We start from the raw sequence: 21,762 nt of genomic DNA, 5'->3' as shown, positions 1-21,762 counted from the left end.
TGCCGCTGCGAGTGCGATGCTTTTGCGTGTGCTTCCCCCGCCCAGGGGTAAGCCTGCCACTGCCAGCCAACGGATCGTCCATTCATCCTATCCCGTTGGTGGCGGTGGCTGGCGGTGGTGGATCGCGGCCGTTGCCGTCGGAATTTCACCCGGAGAGCGACGGCCTCTTTGCTTTGCGCTCTCGTTTCAGGTCCGGGCTTCCAGTCCAGCCACTTGCCGGAGCCAGCGCGCTGAGACGTCCCCGTTGGCCGTTGCTTGGGTTGGGACGTTGGGTGCCTCTGCCTGTGCAGGTCGCTCGCACCGCCCCCTCCCAGGCTCCCAGCGCGGCCTGCACCAGAAACCCACCACCACGCTGACACCGCCGTGACCCTGATCCCACGCACCCCCACCACGGGTACCAGCTTAACTCCCAGTCCCCGGCTGACACCTCATCGTCCGCACGCGCACCCCTCACCCAGTCACCCCCACACGAGAGCCGATCCCCCGATTACCCGTGACCCCCTCTCCTCTCTCGCACTTGCAGGAGTCCAGCCGTGAGCCGTGCCGTGCCGACTACCAGGCTCCAGGCTACCAGCCAGCAATCCGCCGCAGGGGAATCTAATCGGAGTCCCCGAGGCAGCCCCGCGGCCGACCGGCTCTCCGCCCCTCGCCGCGCCGCACCGACGACTCTCTCAGTCCGGATCCCGATCTGCGTGGCCGCGTGGGTGAGCGGATGGAGGCGGGGCGGCAGCAGCAGGAGGAGGCGGAGGAGGGTTGCCCGTGCGGCGGGGCGGAGGCCGAGGCCGGGGACCAGTTCGACCGGCTCCACGACGCGGTGCTGCTCGACGTCCTCAACCGCATCGGCGACGTCAAGGCGCTGGGCCGCTGCGCCCTCGTCTCGCGCCGCTTCCACGCGCTCGTCCCGCTCGTCGACTCCGTCTTCGTCCGCGTCGACTGCGTCATCCCCGACGACCCGCCGCACCCCGCGCCCCCGGCACCCGGCTCCCCGCAGCACCAGCAGCAGCAGCACCAGGCGCCGGCCGCGCGAGGGCGCGGCGCGCTCGCGCACATCGCGCGCGTCCTGCTCGGCGGCATCGCCAGGCCCATCCACGCGCTCGGCCAGATCCTCTCCCCCGCCGCCGCGGCCGTCTCCCGCCGCTCCGAGCCGCAGCCCGCCTCCCCGCCCGCGCCCGCCGCGGACGTCTCCCACCATTCGCCCTCCGAGGTGCTCCGCTCCTTCAAGGAGCTCCGCCGCCTCCACATCGAGCTGCCCTCGGGCGAGCTCGGCATCGACGAAGGCGTGCTCCTCAAGTGGAAGGCCGATTTCGGCTCCACCCTCGGCAGCTGCGTCATCCTCGGGGCCTCGTCGGTCTCGTCCAAGACGACGTCGCCGTCTGCTCAGCCCGAAACTGACGCCGCCGACAGCACGGACACCTCACCCGATCCCAACAGGGAGACTGAAGACCTGGGGAGCGTGCCTGAGTCGCTCTATACCAATGGAGGCCTCAAGCTTCGCGTCGTCTGGACCATCAGCTCGCTGATTGCTGCGTCGGCGAGGCATTACTTGCTGCAGCCGATAATTTCTAATCACGCAACGCTGGAGAGTTTGAACCTCACTGACGCTGACGGACAGGGGGAGCTCACCATGGACAAGAGGCAGCTTCAGGAGCTGAGGGTGCGGCCCGTCTCGGCGTCAGCAAGCTCGCATCGCACGCTCATGCCGGCGCTCAGCATGCGACTGCACTACGCGCCGCTCATCGAGCTGCCTGGGGGAATGCTGCTGAAGGGTGCCACGCTGGTGGCGATCAGACCAAGCGAAGATGCCTTGAGGGGGGAGGGTCAAGGGGTTGGGACTGCTGGTTCTGTCGGTACATGTTGGGTTTCAGAGGCCTTTGAGGAGCCATATCGAACTGCAGCAAAGGTGCTTCTCAAGAGAAGGCCGTATTGCCTTGAAATGAACTCGTTCTGAGCATCACGGATTCAGTTCCAGAGAGTTCCACCCTTATGGCAGGTAAAATTCCACTTTGCAGTTCCAAATAAGATTTATGTGTTTAATTACCGCCAAAATACTGAAAGGTTAATGATGCGCAGTGTAATAACAACATCTAAAACTAACAAATGTATTTTCTGTAAAGTGGAAACACACAAGGATAATTGTTGCCAAAAATAGAACTGATAAGCTACAAATGCTGCTTTTCTAAACTGGAACATAAAAGGATAATTATTACCAAAAATGGAAGTGATAGATGCATAGGTGAATTTGGGTTTGGTTCATCATTAAATTGGAAGTTATAGCGTACTGTCCTTAAATGGTGTAGTTCTGGGTGGATTTGTTTAGCTATGAAAGTATTTGTTTCTCATTTTAGTGATATTAGTGATTTCCATTGCGTTCTTTGATTGTGTAAACAGCATACTTGGGGTTTTGTTCCCATCTTTCATGACCCAAACAAAATTGTGAGCACATTGTTGGACCTCTTGCTTTTGTGGCTCTCTGTTGTCAAACCAATTTGCATTTCCATGCGTGTCGTTAAACCTAGCATCGACCATTTATGATTGATGATCTGTTTTCCTGTATTCTGTTGGAGGCCTACTCTGCAGACCCTATTTTATTCTTGGCTTCAAACTGAGGTTATCTATTACTTGGCTTCCTTGATTTACCAGTCACAACTCACAATGTAATTTTGTAATAGTTTTATGAGGTAGCCTGTTATGTGATGCAATTAGCATGAAGCATGGTTTGCGCTGATTGAAGTTTTAGTTGAAGAACTGATGTGTGGAACAAGTATCATACATGTTCAGGCTAGAGCAGTAATAGTTGTGAATTTAGAAATCTTCAGTTTGTGCCTTTGTGGGCTTGTTGGATTATATGTTTAGCTGGTACTAACAATTTACCGTCAAACTTCCAATGCCTTGCCATGTATTGTCATGATTAGTGCACCACGTATGGGCTTCTTTTCGTATTGGAGAATCATCTGTCAGATTAAGTGGCCTCCTTTCCGGACGTGTCTATTTTAGTTCCTTTCTTTTTCAAACTAGCATGGGAAACATTCTCAGCAAGAGGTTAAGTTGGTTATGCTGTGGTTCCTGGATGATTAGGCAAGTTGTTACTGGCAATGAAGATGAATTTGTTTCCTTTTTTTGGTGTATTCGGATTTTATGAGATAGAGATATCATTTGCCGGGTTATCTGAAATATTATTACATATGCTTATAAGTAATAAAGCTATACTGTAGCAGCTTCATTTTCATGTGTAAAACCCATCCATCAGTTGAGTTTAAAGTCCCTGGTTGTGTTTTGGCAGTGATTAAACACTGCTTTACCATAATCATGTTTGTTAATTATGTTAATTGAGGATTATTCCTATTTACAACCGGGGTATGTTTACAATTGATACCTCTGTTTCCTCAATGCATTTGATGTGTAGCATGTTTGTTCATCAGTAAAAAAGGGCAATTGTTGTTCAAAAGAAGACAGCATTTTCCTTATGCATGCTATACTGAAACTCTGTTATGAACTTTTGGGATTAAGGTTGCTGAGTGCTGCACTGAACTCTTTCTTCATCGTTTTCAGGACTGTGGGATGCTTTTTGGATGAATATAGGAGTATTTATCATTCAGTGCAAGAATCGGACAAAGACGCCTCCCATCCGTTGATTATTCCAGCGTAGTGGTGACTTTGCGTACCTGTAAGTATATATACATGTTTGCGTTGGGTTACTACAGGCTGGAATGCCATTGGAGTCGAATCTACAGCAAAGCAATATGAAGGGAAGCCATGCAATGTGCCTCACTTGAGCTTGGTGCTCCTAGGCCAAGCTGACATTATACTTTCCTCAAGGAAGCCCCGAAGATTTTGTTATTTAGCAAGCAGCACCTTTTTTTTTTGCTTAAATCTTTGAGGGGTCATGCTCCTGGCACTGTATCAAATATAGACTAATATACCGTCCTTTTCGGAAAAGTTAGCCCTGCTGTCCGTTTCTAGGCGTTATGTGCGCGAGACTACCTTTCATCCTAGCTGAATTTGGAAATAGGTGCATTTGCAAATTTGCCACTGGCTTTTCAATTTTTTTTTTGTACGAATGCCCAGTAGAATGAGGAGGGAAGGCCGATGACGGATGTATGGTATCGCAGCGGAGTAAACACGGAAGGGGAGGGCGATCAGGATTGTGAAGGTTCAGTAATCACTGCTGTGCAAATTGTTTACAGGAATACTGATACAAACATGTTTAGGTTTTGTTTGATTAATCTTTTCCCGTCCCTCTTTTTTCCCAGCGACGAAGCAAATCAAGCTAATTTAATCCAGGAATTCCTCAAATCTTCAAAGTTTGTTCCCGCATTTGCAACAGTCCAGATTCACTGCCTAGCACAGCGAACTAAAAAAATCAACACATCTACAACTACAAAAGGCCAGGCCCCCAGCCGAGTTAGAGAGTTCTGTCCACCAATCACAGCCGATTTACTAAAAAATTTATACATTGCTCAGCTCGACAACAAGACAAACAATCAATGCATAAATTTATACATTCCTCGGATCAACGCCGAGCAAAAATTTACTAAAAAAAGATACTTGGAAATACTAATCGGTACTTTACAACCATTGTAACAAAACTCCTAAATCTGTTACATATTCCCTAGCTAACTTCCTAAGTTGAATTTCATGTAAAACTGACACAAGGAAGCTCATCTGTTTTCGGTCAGTCCTCCTTGTAAAATCAGAGGAGCGGATAGGTTGAACACCGACGCCCAAACTCAGGCTGAGCGGTGATTGCATGTTAATTGGCGTGCTAATCATTACACACGCATGAGTTACATATTTATCTCTGAGTTGCTTGGCCGGGACTCATCTAGATATTCTAGTTACAAAAAATTCAAGCGGCTTATCTCTACGGGAGATATACACCATCCAAACTACCTAAGAGTCCTGGCGCACACACCTAAGATACGTTTACATTTACATTGACTCTATCTCTAACACTCGTCAATCTAAGGCCACCCGCTAGCCTACAAGTAAGAATGTTTCTTTTTCCGTAAAAATATATGCAAGAAATGCTAGAGATGTCGTTAATGGTTTTTTTGTGTGTTCACTTCAGCTTATCAGCCGGCTTATCAGTCACCGAACAATGTTTTTCTCTCACAACAAATCAGCCGTTTTAGCTTTTCAGCCGGCTTATAAGTCCAGCCGAACAGGTCCACATGTGTGTTGCCTTGCTCAGCTACGAGAGGAAGTGAGCTAGGAGTTTGGATGAGGGGCAAAGCCACCTTGGAGCCTGTGCTGCTGGCAAGTTTTGACCTTGGCCATGTTTAGTTGCCCAAGTTGGGACCTCCCAACTTGGGAGTTACTGTGCAGCCGAAATTTGGCTTGCATGCCAAATTCTGGAGCTCCAAACTGGTGCCCCCCCAAACTTTGCAATACATTGTTGAATCATTATACCAGGCACTGTTTCACCATTACAACACAATTCAGCATTGGCCCATGCATGTTGTCCTCCAAAAAATGCACTGACCCAGCCAAATGACAACACAATTCATTACTGTTTCAACAACAAAAATTCAACGAAAATATTCTCAAGTGCACCGCAAATTATTACAGATTAACAACACCGAAAATTATTACACCGAATCACAAAGTACATAAACAATTACATGTCCTCAAACACAAATTATTCAAGACCTAGCAAACAAATGTTCAGCAAGCATGTCTCGGAATGCATTCATGCTGGCCATGTCCGCACTCTCCGGCGCAGGCACTATTTCCGGCTGATCCTGAGTGCCTTCAACAGGCACATAGTTCATGTTGCTATCCACTATACCAAAGTGACTATCAAAGTCACCATTAATCCTAATGAAGTTGTGCAACGCCATGCATGCACATATAATCCATGTCTGTGTTTCTGGTGGATAGGCCGGGATGTCCAACAATATGCGCCACTTCATTTTCAACACTCCATACGCCCTTTCGATGACATTTCTAAGAGATGAATGGGAAAAGTTGAATACCTCCTTCATACCTTGTGGTTCTGGCGCGTTTTGAAAGTCTTGGATGTGATACTTGGTTTGGCGGTAAGGAGCTAGGAAGCCGGTGCGGTTTGCATACCCCGAGTCCACCAAGTAGTATTTCTCTATAGGAACAGTACATACCTGTAAGTTTACAATGGTTGTATTAGAAAACACTAGTGACCTAGAAACAATTGTGTGTACCTCTAGGTGGCTTTGGGAACTTGTCGCTGTAAGTTGTCATTGCATCGTCAAACACTCTCATGTCATGCACTAAACCCGGCCACCTAGCAAGCACAAATGTGAAAACCATATCCAAGTCACAAGCGGCCATGACATTCTGGGTTGTCTTGCCCTTCCTACACATGTGGTGCATAAACTTTGCACTTGGCACTACTACAGGGATGTGAGTGCCATCTATTGCCCCTATGCAACCCTTGAATTCAGGGTAGAACCTATTGTTTTGCAGCCTAGGATGCATTGTTCTAAACTCTGGGTCCCTAGGTTTAATGATGTCGGCAGATAGGTCTACCAGACAATTGAGGACTTTGTAGAATAGCCTATGAACAGTGGCTAGTGACCTCTCAAATCTGTCCTCTGCTTGCCTAACAGATTGTGGTGCCCCACATATCCAAAGGAACAATCCTAAAGCCTCAATAGTGCTAGATTTATTTGATGCAGTCAGCCCATACTCAGATGTCAACAAGTCATGCAACCTATAAAACATGTGGGGGCTCATCCTAAACATGGTGTAGTAGGATGTTTCATTGGCAAGCTTGTTAATTACCCATTGCTCCCCAGTCAATGGTGGATTCCTATAGGGTCCTCTATTGCAATACTTGTCGATACGAATAGCATATTCATACGTACCATAAATAAATGGTGCTTCATCATCGTCTAATACCACCAATTCCCAGAATAGGTCCCACCACTCGGCCAGCAACTTCTCCTCCTCCTCCTGGTCCTCGACCTCCTCCACTTGGGCACCAAAATGAGCAGCAACATCCTGGGCATTCCAAAACAACACAGCAAAAGTTAGCACAAATAAATTGGTAGCCACAGTAGTAATTGCTGCTACCTTCAGTCAAATGACACCCATCTGAAGACAGAGTGTAACGACCGACCCCTAATCTTTCCCAGTTAGGCTTGATCTCGGCCCTTAACCTCCGTCAGTTGCTCTGTTAATCGCACTTAAGTGCTCAGTTTTCCGCCAGTTCCGACCCCTGAGATCCGACCCCTACCGCTTCGTTCCTTTTCCCGACCCTGGCGAGTTCAGCCCTCCGTCGGATCCTGTTACATCTTCCTCACCCGTCCGATCTTTTCCCCGGTGGACCCGCGAGATCTTTTCTAGATCCCCCGCATCAGCCGCACTCGAGTTGCATGGCCGCCTCAGAGCCTTCCTGCCGCGTGGCTCGCCTTCTCCGACGCCACCGCTCAGTTTTGTCTCGGGCAAGCGACCGAGTGGGTTCCCGCGCCCTCTTACCCAATAGCAGCGGAAGCCCTCTGCACCCCCTTTCTGCAGAGCCTCGCTCCCCGCGCCCATCATCACGATACCAGATCTCGGCCCCGGAGACCGATGTCGCCCGTCTTTTCCGTCCTTTCCAGCAACAGTTGCGCCGCCCGGTCGTCGCTACACGACGATTCCCCCACCGCCAACCCCGACCGCGGCCGCGACAGTTCCTTTCCCCGCCCTGTCAGACGCCGCCCGACAATCTGTTGTTCCGCGCTCTCCCCCGCGCTGCGTCCGCTTGTTCTCCCACCTATGCGCCCTCGATCCTAGCGCCGTTTAACCGGTCGCTTCTATCACCTCTTCCGCACGGTGACGCCCGCTTTCCGCCAAATCCCAACTACCGGTCTACCCGCGCCTACGCCGCCCTGACGGAGTAGCGCAATGATCGCTGGCGTCACCCCCGGAGTTCTGTTGCACCGCCCGGTTTGCTCAATCGCCGCCACGGCAGAGCACTCCATTGCTTCTCCCCGGCCTTCGCGCCGCTTCCCTTCTCTCTCTCCGCGACGCTTCCGTTCCTCTGCTCCCGCAGCTATAAAAGGAATGCCCCGTCGCCGGAGTTCCCTCCGCTTTTGTTGCCCTTAGTTTCCTCTAGCTCCCTGCTCAAGCTCCTAGCGCCATCCTCCCAATCTTGAGAAGTTCTTCTTCCAGTTCCTTCTCAGTTCATCCAAGTCACCCCACAGCTTGCTCCCTTGTGCTGCGCAAGAGCTCTCTTGCGATCTGCAAGAAGCACCGCCGCCGGAGTATCGCCAGCCTTAGTCCCTGCTCAAAGTTTTAGTTCCGTGCCCAAGTCTGCCTCTTCCCGACCCCAAGCTTTCCTTTCAGGAAGAAGGTGAGTGCCGACCCTAAGTCCGCTTCGCCCGACCCCTCCTATCCGCCCGACCCCAGTTCCGTCTCGTCCGACCCTGTCTGTTTGCCGACCTTTGTCCGCCTCGCCCGAGGGTCTGGCTGTGATCTTTTCTTCAACTTGAGGGTGTAAGTGTAAAACGTGGGAACCCTTCAGCGCCTACGTCTGAGGATCCCAGTTATCACACCCTCTAGTTCAAGGATCAGACCACTCGTTTCTTCCGTACCCTTACCTGTTGATCATCATCAGCTCTCTCAAACAGTCTCCACCTCCTGCTCCCTGTCGCAAGTTTCTGGGCTCAGGAGAGCCAGTGTTGCTGTCAAATCAAAACGTTCAAGCTAACCTTTGCATTGCATCCGTGTAGAGCTGCACCTCGCTGACGGCTTCTACGAGCTGCACCCGGCGCCCGAAGAAGAAGCTGTAGCCGAGTTCCCGCCCGCTGAAGTCGAAGCCGCCCCCGAAGTCGAGCAGTTTCCGCCCTCTTTGTTTGCAGGCAAGCCCCGGTTGCATGAAAATCCTACGTGTTTTGCCAGACTTGCACATGCCTTCCGAATAGCATGTTTGTGCATTTACGTTTAGGAGTTGTGTGAAACCCTAGATGCATGACTTAGTAACCCTTGATATGAGCACTAGCTGTTGGACCGAGTAGCTGCATTGCTTAAATAGGAGACGGTAAAAGCCGAGTGATCTCCTGTCACTCGCGAGTTGTACGAGTTGCGTGTTTACTCTCCTGTTACAACTATAAGGACGATGGACGGGCAGGGTTTGGTAACTCTTTGGTGGTTGGATGGTTGCCCCGTCTGTCTATGAAAACTTGCTAAGGCCCGACAGTGGTGGTGTTCGTGATCAAGTGTTTGAAAGTACTAGCCTCATACTTAGTATGGGATGAGGAAGCCTAGTACCTGATTGAACCTAGACGTGAGCGGTCGTCCCATTGTTCTTGGAACGGAGTTTCCCCTGCTGGTTGTCGCACGTGGTGGCAAAGCGTAGTCACAGGACGGCAGAGGCCGGGTCTGTGGAACCTTGCACCAAAGGAAATGGGCCCGACACGGGTTAGGGGATCGATGGGGAAGGCCGACACAGGAAGCGACCTCCGGGTGCGCGGATGTCGTGGGGCTAGGTTCACCATGCATGGTTAAAGAACTCGAATCGATTCGTCTGCCTCTCACAGTTTGAGATTACTTGATCGCTATGTCACCCTGAGTAAATGAGGAATCTGATGATGGCAATGTTGTTGTTTCTATCTACACACTTGTTTGGCTCGATGTTTGCTTAGAATAGGTTGCACAACCTAGACTGGTAAGTAAATATAGAACCGGAGCTAAAACTTGAAAATAGGTTACTTAGCGCTTTTGGCAAATCAAACCCCTCAGCCAAGAAGCCTTGCATGTCTAGTTGGAAGAGTAGTGGCTCCTCCCCGGTTAAGTCTTGTTGAGCTTAGTAGCTCAGCCTTGTTGTGGCTCCTGTTTTTCAGGTGAAGTTGCAGTTCCCGACCCCTCCCTTGTTGGTGCTTGGCCGCCCCAGCTCCCGCCGGGCTGGACGGTCGAGTGGGACCCCTCCTCGGACGGCGAGGAGAGGATTCAGTGATGTTCTGGCTGGCCTCGCCCGGACGTCCGACCCCGACGAAGTCTTCCGCTAGTGTTTTCTCTGTCGTTCTTTTGTTATAAAACTCTGATGTTAATTTTCATGGCCGAACTAATTGAGTAAGACTGCTTAAACTCAGTGGACTTGTTGTATTCTCTGTAACCACTCACCTTCGTGTGGGTCTGCTGAACTCGATCCTGTTTAAAGTGGTTAAATCGGACGAAATCCGACGGCACTTCGTGTTAACTCGGTTTAGGCAGTGGTGTCGCATGTTAGGCGGCTTAACCCTGCTTAATCAAGCTAATCCGAGGTGGTTCCGCCACAGCCGACCCGGCTGCTGCCGCCTCCTCCAACTCGGTCGCCGGAGCGAAGGATGCCTTCGTAGTCGTTCATGTTCGGCCACCCGGAGGTTGCATTCAGGTTGAGGCCGGCCATGCCCAGCTGGCTTGGGGTGGGCAAGCTGGACGACAGGGTCTGCTGCGGCACGGAGGAGAAGGGGTTGTACGCACTGCTTGCTGAGCCCCGCGGCGCCAGGGAGAACAAGTTCCTGGTAGGGTGGCCGGCGTCGTAGTCGGGGACGTGGCCGAAGTCCAAACCTGAAGAGGCATCTCCGTATCCGCCGGCGTTGAAGGGAGCGGGGTTGCCGGATCCGCTGGCGGTGAAGCCCACGGGGAGTCGGGATCCGCTGGCGGTGAAGCCCGCGGGGAGTCTGGATCCACCGGCGTTGAACTCCGCGCCGTCCCCTTCCTCGTTGAAGTGCTCCATCGCCGCCGCCTGGGTCAACAACGGTGCACCCGGTACCGGACGCAGTGCAGCGGACCGAGTATGTACTGTATCTGGTGGTGGAAAGGTCGATTGGAGCGGATGCGGCGATATCCTGGCGGGGGAGTGGGACAGCGGCCGATGGGGACAGATCTAGGCGGGGGAGAGGCGACCGCGGCGGGGGAGAGGGGAGCGGCACGGGCAAGGGGGAGATCTGCGGGGGAGGGGGAGACTGGCGGGGGACACGAGAGTAGCGCGGGCGAGAGGGATAGCGGCGGTGGAGCGGAGACCGGCGGGGGAGAGGGCGAGCGGCGCGGTCGAGGGGGAGAGCGGCGAGGGAGAGGACACCGGCGGGGGAGAGGGCGCGCGGCGCGGGGGAGGGGGGAGAGCGGCGGGGAGGGGGCGAGCGGCGGGGGAGAGGCGAGCGGCGCGGGGGAGAGGGAGCGTGACTGCAGGCGGTGCTAGGGTTGGGAGTGCGGCCGGTCATCTGCCGGTGGATAAGGTTGCGAAGTTTGGGCCGAAATCGGGCCATCCTAAAGGCCGATTTTGGATCGAAGTTTGGCAGGCCGTTTAGTTCAAAAGTCCCAAAAGGAGGCCCAAACACTGTACAAAGCCAGATTCGGGCCTCAACTAAACAAGGCCCTTGCTTTCGTGAGAGCGCCAAATTACCACTCCCCTAGGTTGGGAAACTCATTAATCTTATGATAGGCAAGGCAAGGCTAGGAAAGCTTGCTTAGGAGCCAAACGGACCCTAACCGTTTTCGCTTGTTTTACGTACGAGCATCAGTTAGCATATGATGATTAACTCTTAACAATGTTTTTTATCGCTGTCAACATAGAGAGTGGTTGAAATGATAGTCCGGTGAGAGTAAGGCGGTGAAATGAGGAAACAAACTTGGCTACATCATCCTTCCATTTCATATAACCATGCATGCTGATCCACTTGACTATGCTCTACACACACGCAATCGGGGAAATGGTCCTTAAATTTTATGGTGCAAAAGGTATATGTGCTGCCTACCTCGTGCGCAAACTTGTCGGTTTTTTCCGAAAACTCCCCTTGCTTATATTGTAAACACATAATATCATCATGTTTGTAATAACATTTTATTAAACGAAAAAGCAGGCAGCTGCTACTATCTTCGGCCGCATATGCCTACCCAAACAACCATAGCATTCTCAAACATGGTTGGGCCCGGTGAAGAGGTAGAGCTTTTTGGGCACCCCATTGCCTTCATAGCTCCTAGTCCTAGCCTCTAGTGGCCTCCACTAGTAAGTCATTCGTATGATTGCAATATTCTTGATACAGAATTCGCAGTCGTAGTTCACTTTCATAAGAGTACTGCAGTAGTACTAGTACTTAACTGGCTGGTTATTAATATCCGCAGGCCCTTACGGTACATTATCAAAGCTACAGTGACACCATCAAGGTAATTCTGGCGGTGGACGAGGCGCACTTCGCCTGCCATGAACTCTTGGACGACTTCGCCGGCTCCTTCAGGCGCATCAGGGATGCAGCAAGCTTGAGCAATGATGGTCTGGCTGGCCTGATGATGATGAGAAGACGAATCGGTAGATGAACTGTATGGTACCAAAATAAAACGCGTCGATTCAAGCAGAGATGCCTAGCTAGGACGCTAGTTAGCGTGCAAGTAAAGTGAAGTGCGTGCTATATATTTGTAATTGTTTTTCTCCGTATGCCATCTTATAAGTTCACCGCTCATTTGGGCCATCCCGTGGTGTCGCAACACCCACCCTGGCCACGGGGCCAATCCGTGTCCCATACAGCAAACGTACATTGCTGGAGCTTGCGCGGCTCGGTCAATTTTTGCATAATGCGTATGGATTTTGATGGGCGGCTGAATTTAAGCTACGACAAACACTACTAATCAGTCCGGTGATGTAGTGCTCACCGTTACTCCCGGTTGACCTTAACGCCCCATGTCCATGGCGGATTAACTGTAACTTAGGGTTGTTTGGTTCCGGGGACTAAAGTTTAGTCTATATCACATCGAATGTTTAGATACTAATTAATTATGAGTATTAAATAAAGGTTAATTACAAAAATAATTGTATAAATGAAGGCTAATTTGCAAGATGAATTTATTAAGCCTAATTAATCCATGATTAGCACGTAGCATCACATGGTTAAATCATGAACTAATTAGGCTTAATAAATTCGTCTCGTGAATTAACCTTCATTTATGCAATTAGTTTTTTTTTAATTAATCTATATTTAATACTCTTAATTAGTATCTAAATATTGGATGTGATATAGTCCTGGAACAACCTTCAGGCATCACAATCCATCCGTTGTTACCCTTTAGGCATCACAATCCATCCGTTCTATATTTCGGCTATTTATGGGTAGATCTTCTGATATGGCCGTCGTCAGTGGTGCCTGTTGCTCGACAAATCTTTTCTCTGACCAGCAGGATGGCAGGATCCCAATTCAATCAACTGTGTTCTAGCGTAATTTCACGACGTGACAGTAGAGCCGCAACTTTATTCCAACCGCGACGCGCGCTATGGTAAATGTACGATTGAGCTTCTGAAACAGATCGATCCTGCAGCAATTCCCGTTCCCATCTTAGTCGATCGGGGTCGGATGCAGAGAGGGGATGATCGGATGAGTTCCGACTTCCGAGCTCGGCTGCCCACCCTCAGGGCACGCACTCGATCAGAGGAACCTGCAGGGGCCATGGCGAGACAACGGTCTTGGCGTTCAGCCGGTAGGCTCCGTTCATCGGCAACACCGCAACAGTATAGCGTAGGGAATATCGAGGACGACACGGCCTGCGGCGCGTGTGATTCGGGAGATTCTCGGTGCCCGGCACGTCGCTGGCTCGCTGCGGACGGCAAGGGTGACACGCGGCCAGCGATGATCCTGCGGTGCGCGTGGTGCCAGGCCTGTTCCGGCGAAGGTCGCTCACCAGCGGCCAGCGCGCCGGCTACCGTGTGTACACAGGGTGCGAGCCCGCAGGATTCGGTTAAGCACGTCGTGTGGACTACAAGGACTGGTTCATGACGCTGACGCGGCGATTCCGCGCGCTCAAGCTGTGGCTCGTACTCCTCTGCTACGGCGCCGAGGGCCTGCGCGACCACGTCCGCGCCCACGTCCGCATGGCCGCGTCGTTCGAGGGCATGGTGAGGGCCGACGCCCGGTTCGAGGTGGTGGTGCCGAGGGGGTTCGCGCTGGTGTGCTTCCGGCTCCGGTCGCCGGCGAGGTTCGGCGGCGAGAAGACGGCCAACGAGCTCAACAGGAGGCTCCTCGAGGAGGTGAACGCGACCTGCTCGGGGCCATACATGAGCTCGGCCAAGGTGGGCGGCGTCTACATGCTGAGGTGCGCCATCGGGAGCACGCTCACGGAGGAACGGCACGTCCGCGAAGCGTGGAAGGTCGTGCAGGACCGAGCTGATTCCCTGCTTCGTAAGATGGAGATTATCTACAGCGTGCTCGCTTAAGCTGGCCTCATCTGAGCTCGGAATTAATGAGGGTGATCCCGGTCTAACCTACTTGGATTGCTGAAGTAAAAAAAAAAATCCATGCAGATTTGGTCGGCGTTCTACAATTAATTTTCGACACCTACTGGCTATAGATGATCGAAACCTAATAGTTTATACGTTAGGCCTGGTTTGGTTCGTTTGCTTATTTTTAAGCATCCGTCACATCGAATGTTTAGATACTAATTAGGAGTATTAAGCGTAGACTATTTACAAAATCCATTACATAAGTGGAGGCTAAACGGCGAGACGAATCTATTAAGCCTAATTAATCCATAATTTGACAATGTGTTGCTACAGTAAACATTTGCTAATGATGGATTAATTAGGCTTAATAGGTTCGTCTCGCTGTTTAGCCTCCACTTATGTAATGGGTTTTGTAAATAGCCTACGTTTAATACTCCTAATTAGTATCTAAACATGACGTGACACTTGCTTAAAAATAAGCAAAGGAACCAAACGCCCCCTTATTCAAGCATAAATTGTTTTTTATTACACATAATTAATTGATTGACACCCTCAGACTTTAGCTTATTTTTCTTCTTACAAGAAGTGTCTTTTTTTTTTACTTTAAGTTATCATCACGTGCCTATAATATTGTTGTCGTCCATGCAGCAAATCAGATTATGCATTTGCCAATAGCTCTGATTTTATAAAAGATCATGTATGTCCTCATACAATGGACATATACCTAATAATATATAATTTAAAACCGAAACTGTTACATAATGGACAAAATGCATGCCCAGCACAATATATAATTATCTTATTACAACTATACAGATATGAAGCACATATTTTGTACTGTCTCATTATGAAATTTGTCTCCCAAGTTAGTTGGATATCTATCAATAAAATGATTATAAATGCAGCATATTGTTTTCCTAATAACTATATATATATATATATATATATAAACACTAGCAAAGTACTCACTTCATTTCTAAAATATATGACCAAATTAATTAGTCTGTCCAAAACATCATATATTCAAAAGGACACTTTTTCTAAAAGTAAAATGCCTAAAATTTAGGAGGGGCTTCAGGCGACAGTCTGCAGCCGTTGTAGGGTCATGAGATTAGTGGAGGGTTTAGGGTTTGGGAGGGTTCACCGACAAAAGCCTTAAGAGGGAAGGGGAAGCCAGGGTGCTGGCCGGATAAAATGGCAACGCAACGACGACGGAACTGGCACCTGCTGGGGCTGGTGGCAAAGGAGTGCGATACCACGTAAAGAAAAGGGGGATATGAATATCCATAGACCATAGTAGTAAATAGATTGTTAGTGATGGTGGATTGTGGAATATAGGTGTATCTAGCGATAGAATAGCCGCCAAGGGCGATGGCTAGCAGATTGAAGGCTGCTCTCTCCTAGTCTCCTGCCAACTGCATATTGAAGGCTGGAAAGAAACACCTGCTGTCACCACGGCTGGCTACACATGACCCGATCGATGAACCACGAGTGTACGGGACGGTGCTGCCGATCCTAATCACCCATCCGATGACCAAATTAAGCACAAAGAACGCTGGTTGGTAGTGGTAGCTGCTAGCCCAATTAATGGCCAAACGACCGAGCCCTCTCGAACGCCGCTGAACACAGCCTCCGAGTGAATGAGAGATTGGTACACATGAGCTACCGGTGACAACTGTACAGTTCACCACCACCAGGCCACACAAGATTTGTGCTGGTGGTTAAAAAGACTTTGTGCTGGCAGGCTGAGCACTCACTAGCAACTTTGAGTCAGCACAAATGGTGGTCTGACGGTTAAAAGGACTTTGTGCTGGCGGGCTGAGCACTCACTAGCAACTTTGAGTCAGCACAAATGGTGGTCTGTCCTGTCGGGTGCTCGCCCGCCACCACAGACCACTCTATGCTGGCGGGCGATGTTAGCCACCCGCCATCACATATTGTTTCTGTGCTGGCGGGTGGTAGCCAGGAATATTTATTTTCCCACCCTATATATTATTTTTCGTGATTTATTTATAATTTTTATTTTCCGCCGGTTTTTAGCCGCCAAATTTAAATATGTATCTCCAACCACATAACAACGAACTTAAATAATAGATAATTCATATTATTAAAAAATGCATCGTACATAATAGATAATTCACATCATTCAACAAACTTGAATAATAAATAATTCACATAATTCAACATTTGGAATAGAGCTATTCTTTGCCACGCTAATATTCAAACTACTTTGTCCATCTACGTAGACCTTTGCAATCGTCCGCCATCAACACGCCATTTGGATCAAAGAATTCTCCTTCCTCGTGACAAATCCTGCATTGATGAACCTCGCCATGTCTCTACAAATGTTGATGATGCCTTTGTCTTCGAGCGTCGCCTCACGAGGTTCGATTCTAGGCATCTGCAGGTATATAGTAAATGAAGATTAGGATGTATCATCATTAGGAAGTTAGCATATAAGAGACTTACGTCTTCGGGGTTCGTCCGGTACCTCCCATTGTTTCTGAGGAACTCGCACACGTAATATCCGCATAGCGAAGTACCGGGAGGTTGCCTGTGGCACCGCAATCAATTAGAAAAATGATGAGTTGTTATAAATGATAAGTCTGCATTATATGAAAAGAAACCAAAATTTTATATTCTTACGAATCTATGTGTTATTATTTTCATCATTTTCTTCCTATTTTCATGGTATTCCCCGCCTTTCATTATGTAAAGTTTGTGCGCACTTTGAGGATATAAAGACAAGACGCACTTTGAGGATATAAAGACAAGAGTTAGTAATACAACTTAGGTGCATAAAATCTCAACATGCATTTAAGTACTACCAAGGAATGTCTTACTTTTGTACAATGCCTAGGAATTCCTTGTAACTATCTTTGGTAAATCTAGCTGAATCGATGATCACTGCAAATCCTTGCTTGGGGTAAATACAGATGCAAATCCAGTGATCTCTGCATTATATTAGAATAATTTATATTATAGATGATATTAATTAGCACCAAGTATATAAATAGTAATTTAAACTAGCTAGCTTATCGAAAATTGTAAGCCCCCATGATATGATTCTTGTGAGCCTTTTTTCTCGTTACTCTTGCAATGTACACGGACACTTTGTGCATTTTATCTCTGTGGGCCTTTTGCTTTATAGCATTTTTCTCCGCTTGTGTCTATGCTGCTTCCATTTCTGCTTTGACCCTTTCATTCAATTTGAACTTGTGCTCTGGCTCGCTAATTCATGCTGGGTCAAGGTACGCTACCGAGAACCTGCCATTCGTCAATTCTTCCTCTTTCTATTGCATCCTGCAGAAGTAGTCGCTCAGGTAGTTGACATATAAAATATATACGTATGTATGTAAAACTCGTGTATGCGTTACATGTGAACTTAGAAGCACCATATGGTAATGAGCTGGACGTCGAGGTGTTGATGACGGTAAAGTCTGTGCAAATCCTCAAAATTGATCACAATCTCGTAATCGAGAGCGTCAAGGAAAACCTTTTTTGGGATATGCACAGTGATTGCTTGAATGCCTTGCTTCATTGCGGCCATGATCCATCCATGCAGCTTATGAGTTCCCATGGGCTGTTCATTAGATCCCACCGATACAAGAATGATTTGCTATGCTCATATTTATCTGGAACTTCATCTGACGCGAAGAAATTGAGGTTTTCATCTATTTACTTTTGCCGAGAGGCGCTGCAAGCTACAGATTTCTCACCGGAAGATGAAGCCTTGTTCTTTGATACATTTAAGAACTTGTCGACTTCTGTTGATGGAGCCTTATGATCAGATGTGCTAACCATACGAGGTACCGCTAGCCTCTAGGGAGGTGGAGATGGCGGTCTCGGCGATGTTGGATCTATAACTAGTACATCATCTACTCGTTCATCTCCTTGGAGTAGTGATGTCCATTCCTCCTCAGTGAGACCTTCTAAAATAAGTGATAGCAGCATTGGCTGCTCGCCCTCATTGGTAGCTCCCCGCACATGTGACTGAGTCGGCTGCTTGCCCTCATTGGTAGCTACTTGCACATGGACTGCGTCGGCTACTCCGTGTCAACATTTGACTATAGCATGAGTTCATCTTGGCTCGGCCGTGAGGTTTCTGGTGATGCATTAATATTCAGAACGATATCTCGGTGATGCCACAGTATGTACTGGTTCATCGCATCATTGAGAACCTCAATCCCCTCATCATTAAGGATGTCAAGCTCGCACGACTCATCCAACACAGTAACAACTTGCACCCCGGAGTATTCTGGCGGGGGTTCCTTTGGGAACACATGAGCCGTTACTGCCATGCCGGTTGCGACCTCTCGAAACTTATTTTGTTTCCTTCCATAAGGTATCACCAACCTGCATGGTGTATCCACTTGTATCTCGTCTACCAAAACATCACATTTGCAATGGAGCCAGCACTACTCGGAGCAACGTATCCTGTGTTGCCAAGTTGCAGGGGCCTGTCGTTGAGCATCGGATGTTGTCGGGTTGGTCATCGCTTGTGCTTGCTGGGTGGCGAAGAACTCAATCAGCTCCTACTTGGCGATTGCTCTCATCTTCTCCTCAAGGTCTTTCTTATAACGGTCCCGCTTCCTGTAGCTTCCTTAGTCATTCTGGAATGCTTTACCCCAGGGCAATGTTGATGACATCCCTCGAACATACCCAGAGTGCTCCGCAGTTCTCGACGGCTTTCATAGCCTTCCTGGTATTTTTTTCGCTCAGGACTTTTGCTTCTGGCATGTTCTTCTATTGTACGAACTCCTCCTACATTTCTAAAGGAATCCTACCGAAGTCGTCCCTAGCAATCTTGCCTTTCTTTACATATTCTGTATTAAGAATAGACCTCCAATTCGTGAAACATCTCCCAAGGAGGCCCTCAGCAAATTTTCTTGTGGATTCCTCTTGACCTTAAGGAAAAGTGAACTTTTTTCTTTCAATGTGGCCCGTAATACATCCTTTGTAGTGGTAGGCACATTCTTCTAGTTACTAGTCATGATGCAGGTTTGCAATTTGTCCCTGACAATAGCTCCACATATGTTCCGAAACCTAGTAGCTATCTCCTCAGGTAATATGGACTCACCTTTGGAGCCAAGCATTTCTATGACAAGAGTACCTTTCTCAGGGATCTGGTTTCAGCTTCTTTTCCCACGTTGCTTTTTCAGAGCACTACTAGAAGCAGTTGTAGCCAAAGGCTATGGTGCAGAGACAGCTACCTCACCTTCCTACAGAGTTGATGTTCTACGACGTCGCGGCGATGAATGAACCGGGGATTGGTCATCGTTCTATAGAGAAAATAATAGTTGGAGTTTATCATCTTCATGTGAACAACAAATGCATCACTAGCTAGTATGTGAATGTGCATGCAGGTACCTGATGATCTGCGGTTGGATCATATTCAGGGTCATCTTCATCTAGACGCCTGCGAGTCCTAGGTGGGCTTGGTTCGTACTCAGGTGGAGTAGAATACGATCCACATGAACTGTTGGAATCAGAATCCTCCTCGACGGATTTAGTCACTTTTAATATGCAAAATTGTAATACTTGCAATTAGAAATTACTCATGAATTTATGCATATCAACACAAATTTTATAATTTTCTTTGCTTCATATGTGTTTTTTGGCACAAAGTTAGGCTTCGCGAGCAAATTTCCCAGCAGAGTAAGGAGATCATTAAAACTATTGTCTGACAAGCTGAATTTAGCTTCAGGATCAGAAAATGAAGGACGAAACGTAGTACTATCCACTCCTTCCCACATCCCACATATATACGATCCTTTGCTGCCTTCTTGAGTGTCTCAAAATTCTCTAACCCTTTAGCACTCCCTAGCAACACTTCCGGTTCAATGTAGCGCAACATGTCCTCCATATCAACACCACGTTCCTCGTCCACCTGTGGTTCCACACGCACATCTATGTGATCACCATTTTGATCTCCACGATCGTAATCATCATCCATCATAACATGATCACCACCCACTTCATCACATCTAGTATCGATGTCTGTGTTGTTGGAAGTACCTCCTGCCTCTCCATGGTGGGACCAAATTGTGTACCCATCCACAAAACCTCGCTTTATCAAATGCCTCTTGATGACATTAGTATCCTCCCATAAAATTTTATTGCTACAGTCAAAATACGGACAACGTATTTGCTTTGTCTTGCAAATGCGAGCGTGCTTCTTCGCGGCCTCCACAAACTTCGCTACCTCTAATATGAAAGTAAGCGGATGTCTCCGTATGCCATACATCCATGCTCTTTGATCCATCTTTAATAATCTATGACAAGATTTCTATGTTATATTAACTAATTTAATGAGCTATTCCATAAACTAAATTAAATTATGGATGTATTAACTAATAAATAGGAAGAAATTTAATAAAAAATAATTCTATATTACCTTAAATGAAACTCAATTAAACAATTCTATATTACCCCAAAGCTAATGAAACTAGAAATGATGGATAGAAGTTGAAAAAGAAGGTTGGAATGGCACAAACTCACCTTATATAGCCACCTCCTCCAAAGAAATTAAGAGCAAAACCTTCCCCCTTAGATTTGGTGTTTTTGGAGCTTTTCCCGAGCAGTTAAACCTAGGATGTAATAATTAATAAGAAAAATGAAAAAAATCAAACTCAATTATATATTAATTCAATCAACTTCATTAATGGAAACTATGGAAGTAATAATTATTAAGTAGGAAAAATATAATAAAAACCAATTCTATATTACCCTAAATGAGAATCAATTGAACCATGGATATAATAATTAATAAGAAGAAGGGAAAAATTTAAACTCAATTATATATTAAGATAATCAACTTCATTAATTAAAACTACGAATGTAATAATTAATAAGAAGGAAAAATATAATCAAACTCAATTCTATATTACATTAAAATGACAAACATAGCATTGTAATGGTTATAATATCACCATAAAATTTTATTTACAAAAATAATCCATTTCTAATTTTTTTCTCTCTCCCCTCCTCTCCTCCTAGTTCTAGATCAAGATCTAGATGACAAGCTAATGAAGCTAGATATGATGGATAGAAGTTCAAAAAGAAGGTTGGAATGGCACAAACTCACCTTATATAGCCACCTCCTCCAAGGAAATCAAGAGCAAAACCTTCCCCCTTAGATTTGGTGTTTTTGGAGCTTTTCCCGAGCTCCTTTTGGGCAAGCTCCAAATGAAAGGTTGCCTGGGGAATAAGATGAACAAGAGCATTTATGGCGGGTGATATAAGACAACCGCAGCACAGATGGGGTGATCTGTACTGGCGGTGGGCTTAGGTTGACCGCCAGCACAGTGGCCTCTATGCTGGCGGGTGACATAAGCCCACCGCCAGTACAGATGGGGTGATATGTGCTGGCAGGTGCTTGCGTCGCCCGCCAACACAGTGGTCATTGTGCTGGCGGGTGCTCCGCTGCCGGCCAAGGAAGTTTTATGCTGTCGGGTGCCAATCACGCCCGCCAGCACGCTAATTTGGTTGTATCAGCACAAATTGTTTCTGGTGCAGTGCACAAATACCCTTGGTGCCATGCATTCAGGCGCCGTACGCGAACAGCTGATCCCATTGAATCTGTACACTAGTTGCTTCGTGTCATTCTATCTTGAACG

The 21,762-nt window shown here is 48.0% G+C and overlaps 2 protein-coding genes across 2 annotated transcripts; both read left to right on the top strand.

Moving 5' to 3' along the window:
• The first annotated feature begins 318 nt into the window (after positions 1-318).
• Positions 319-4,022, top strand: LOC101763404 (F-box protein At4g18380). Its single transcript, XM_004970049.4, has 2 exons — positions 319-1,990; positions 3,550-4,022. The coding sequence occupies exon 1, from the start codon at positions 713-715 to the stop codon at positions 1,946-1,948; it is 1,236 nt and encodes a 411-aa protein (XP_004970106.1). The 5' UTR covers positions 319-712; the 3' UTR covers positions 1,949-1,990; positions 3,550-4,022.
• A 9,674-nt stretch (positions 4,023-13,696) lies between these two features.
• Positions 13,697-14,137, top strand: LOC105914424 (tyrosine/DOPA decarboxylase 5-like). The gene has a single exon (XM_012846043.1). The coding sequence runs from the start codon at positions 13,697-13,699 to the stop codon at positions 14,135-14,137; it is 441 nt and encodes a 146-aa protein (XP_012701497.1).
• The last annotated feature ends 7,625 nt before the right edge of the window (positions 14,138-21,762 follow it).

This window comes from Setaria italica, chromosome V (genome assembly GCF_000263155.2).
Source record: "Setaria italica strain Yugu1 chromosome V, Setaria_italica_v2.0, whole genome shotgun sequence".
In the NCBI taxonomy this organism is placed as follows: domain Eukaryota; kingdom Viridiplantae; phylum Streptophyta; class Magnoliopsida; order Poales; family Poaceae; genus Setaria; species Setaria italica.
The sequence above is the reverse complement of the archived record's forward strand: the minus strand, read 5'-3'. Positions and strand labels throughout refer to the sequence as shown.

What these genes read in the sequence shown, in the direction of transcription:
- LOC101763404 (XM_004970049.4), top strand. Translation starts at nt 713, where the DNA reads ATGGAGGCGGGGCGGCAGCAGCAGGAGGAGGCGGAGGAGGGTTGCCCG.
- LOC105914424 (XM_012846043.1), top strand. Translation starts at nt 13,697, where the DNA reads ATGACGCTGACGCGGCGATTCCGCGCGCTCAAGCTGTGGCTCGTACTC.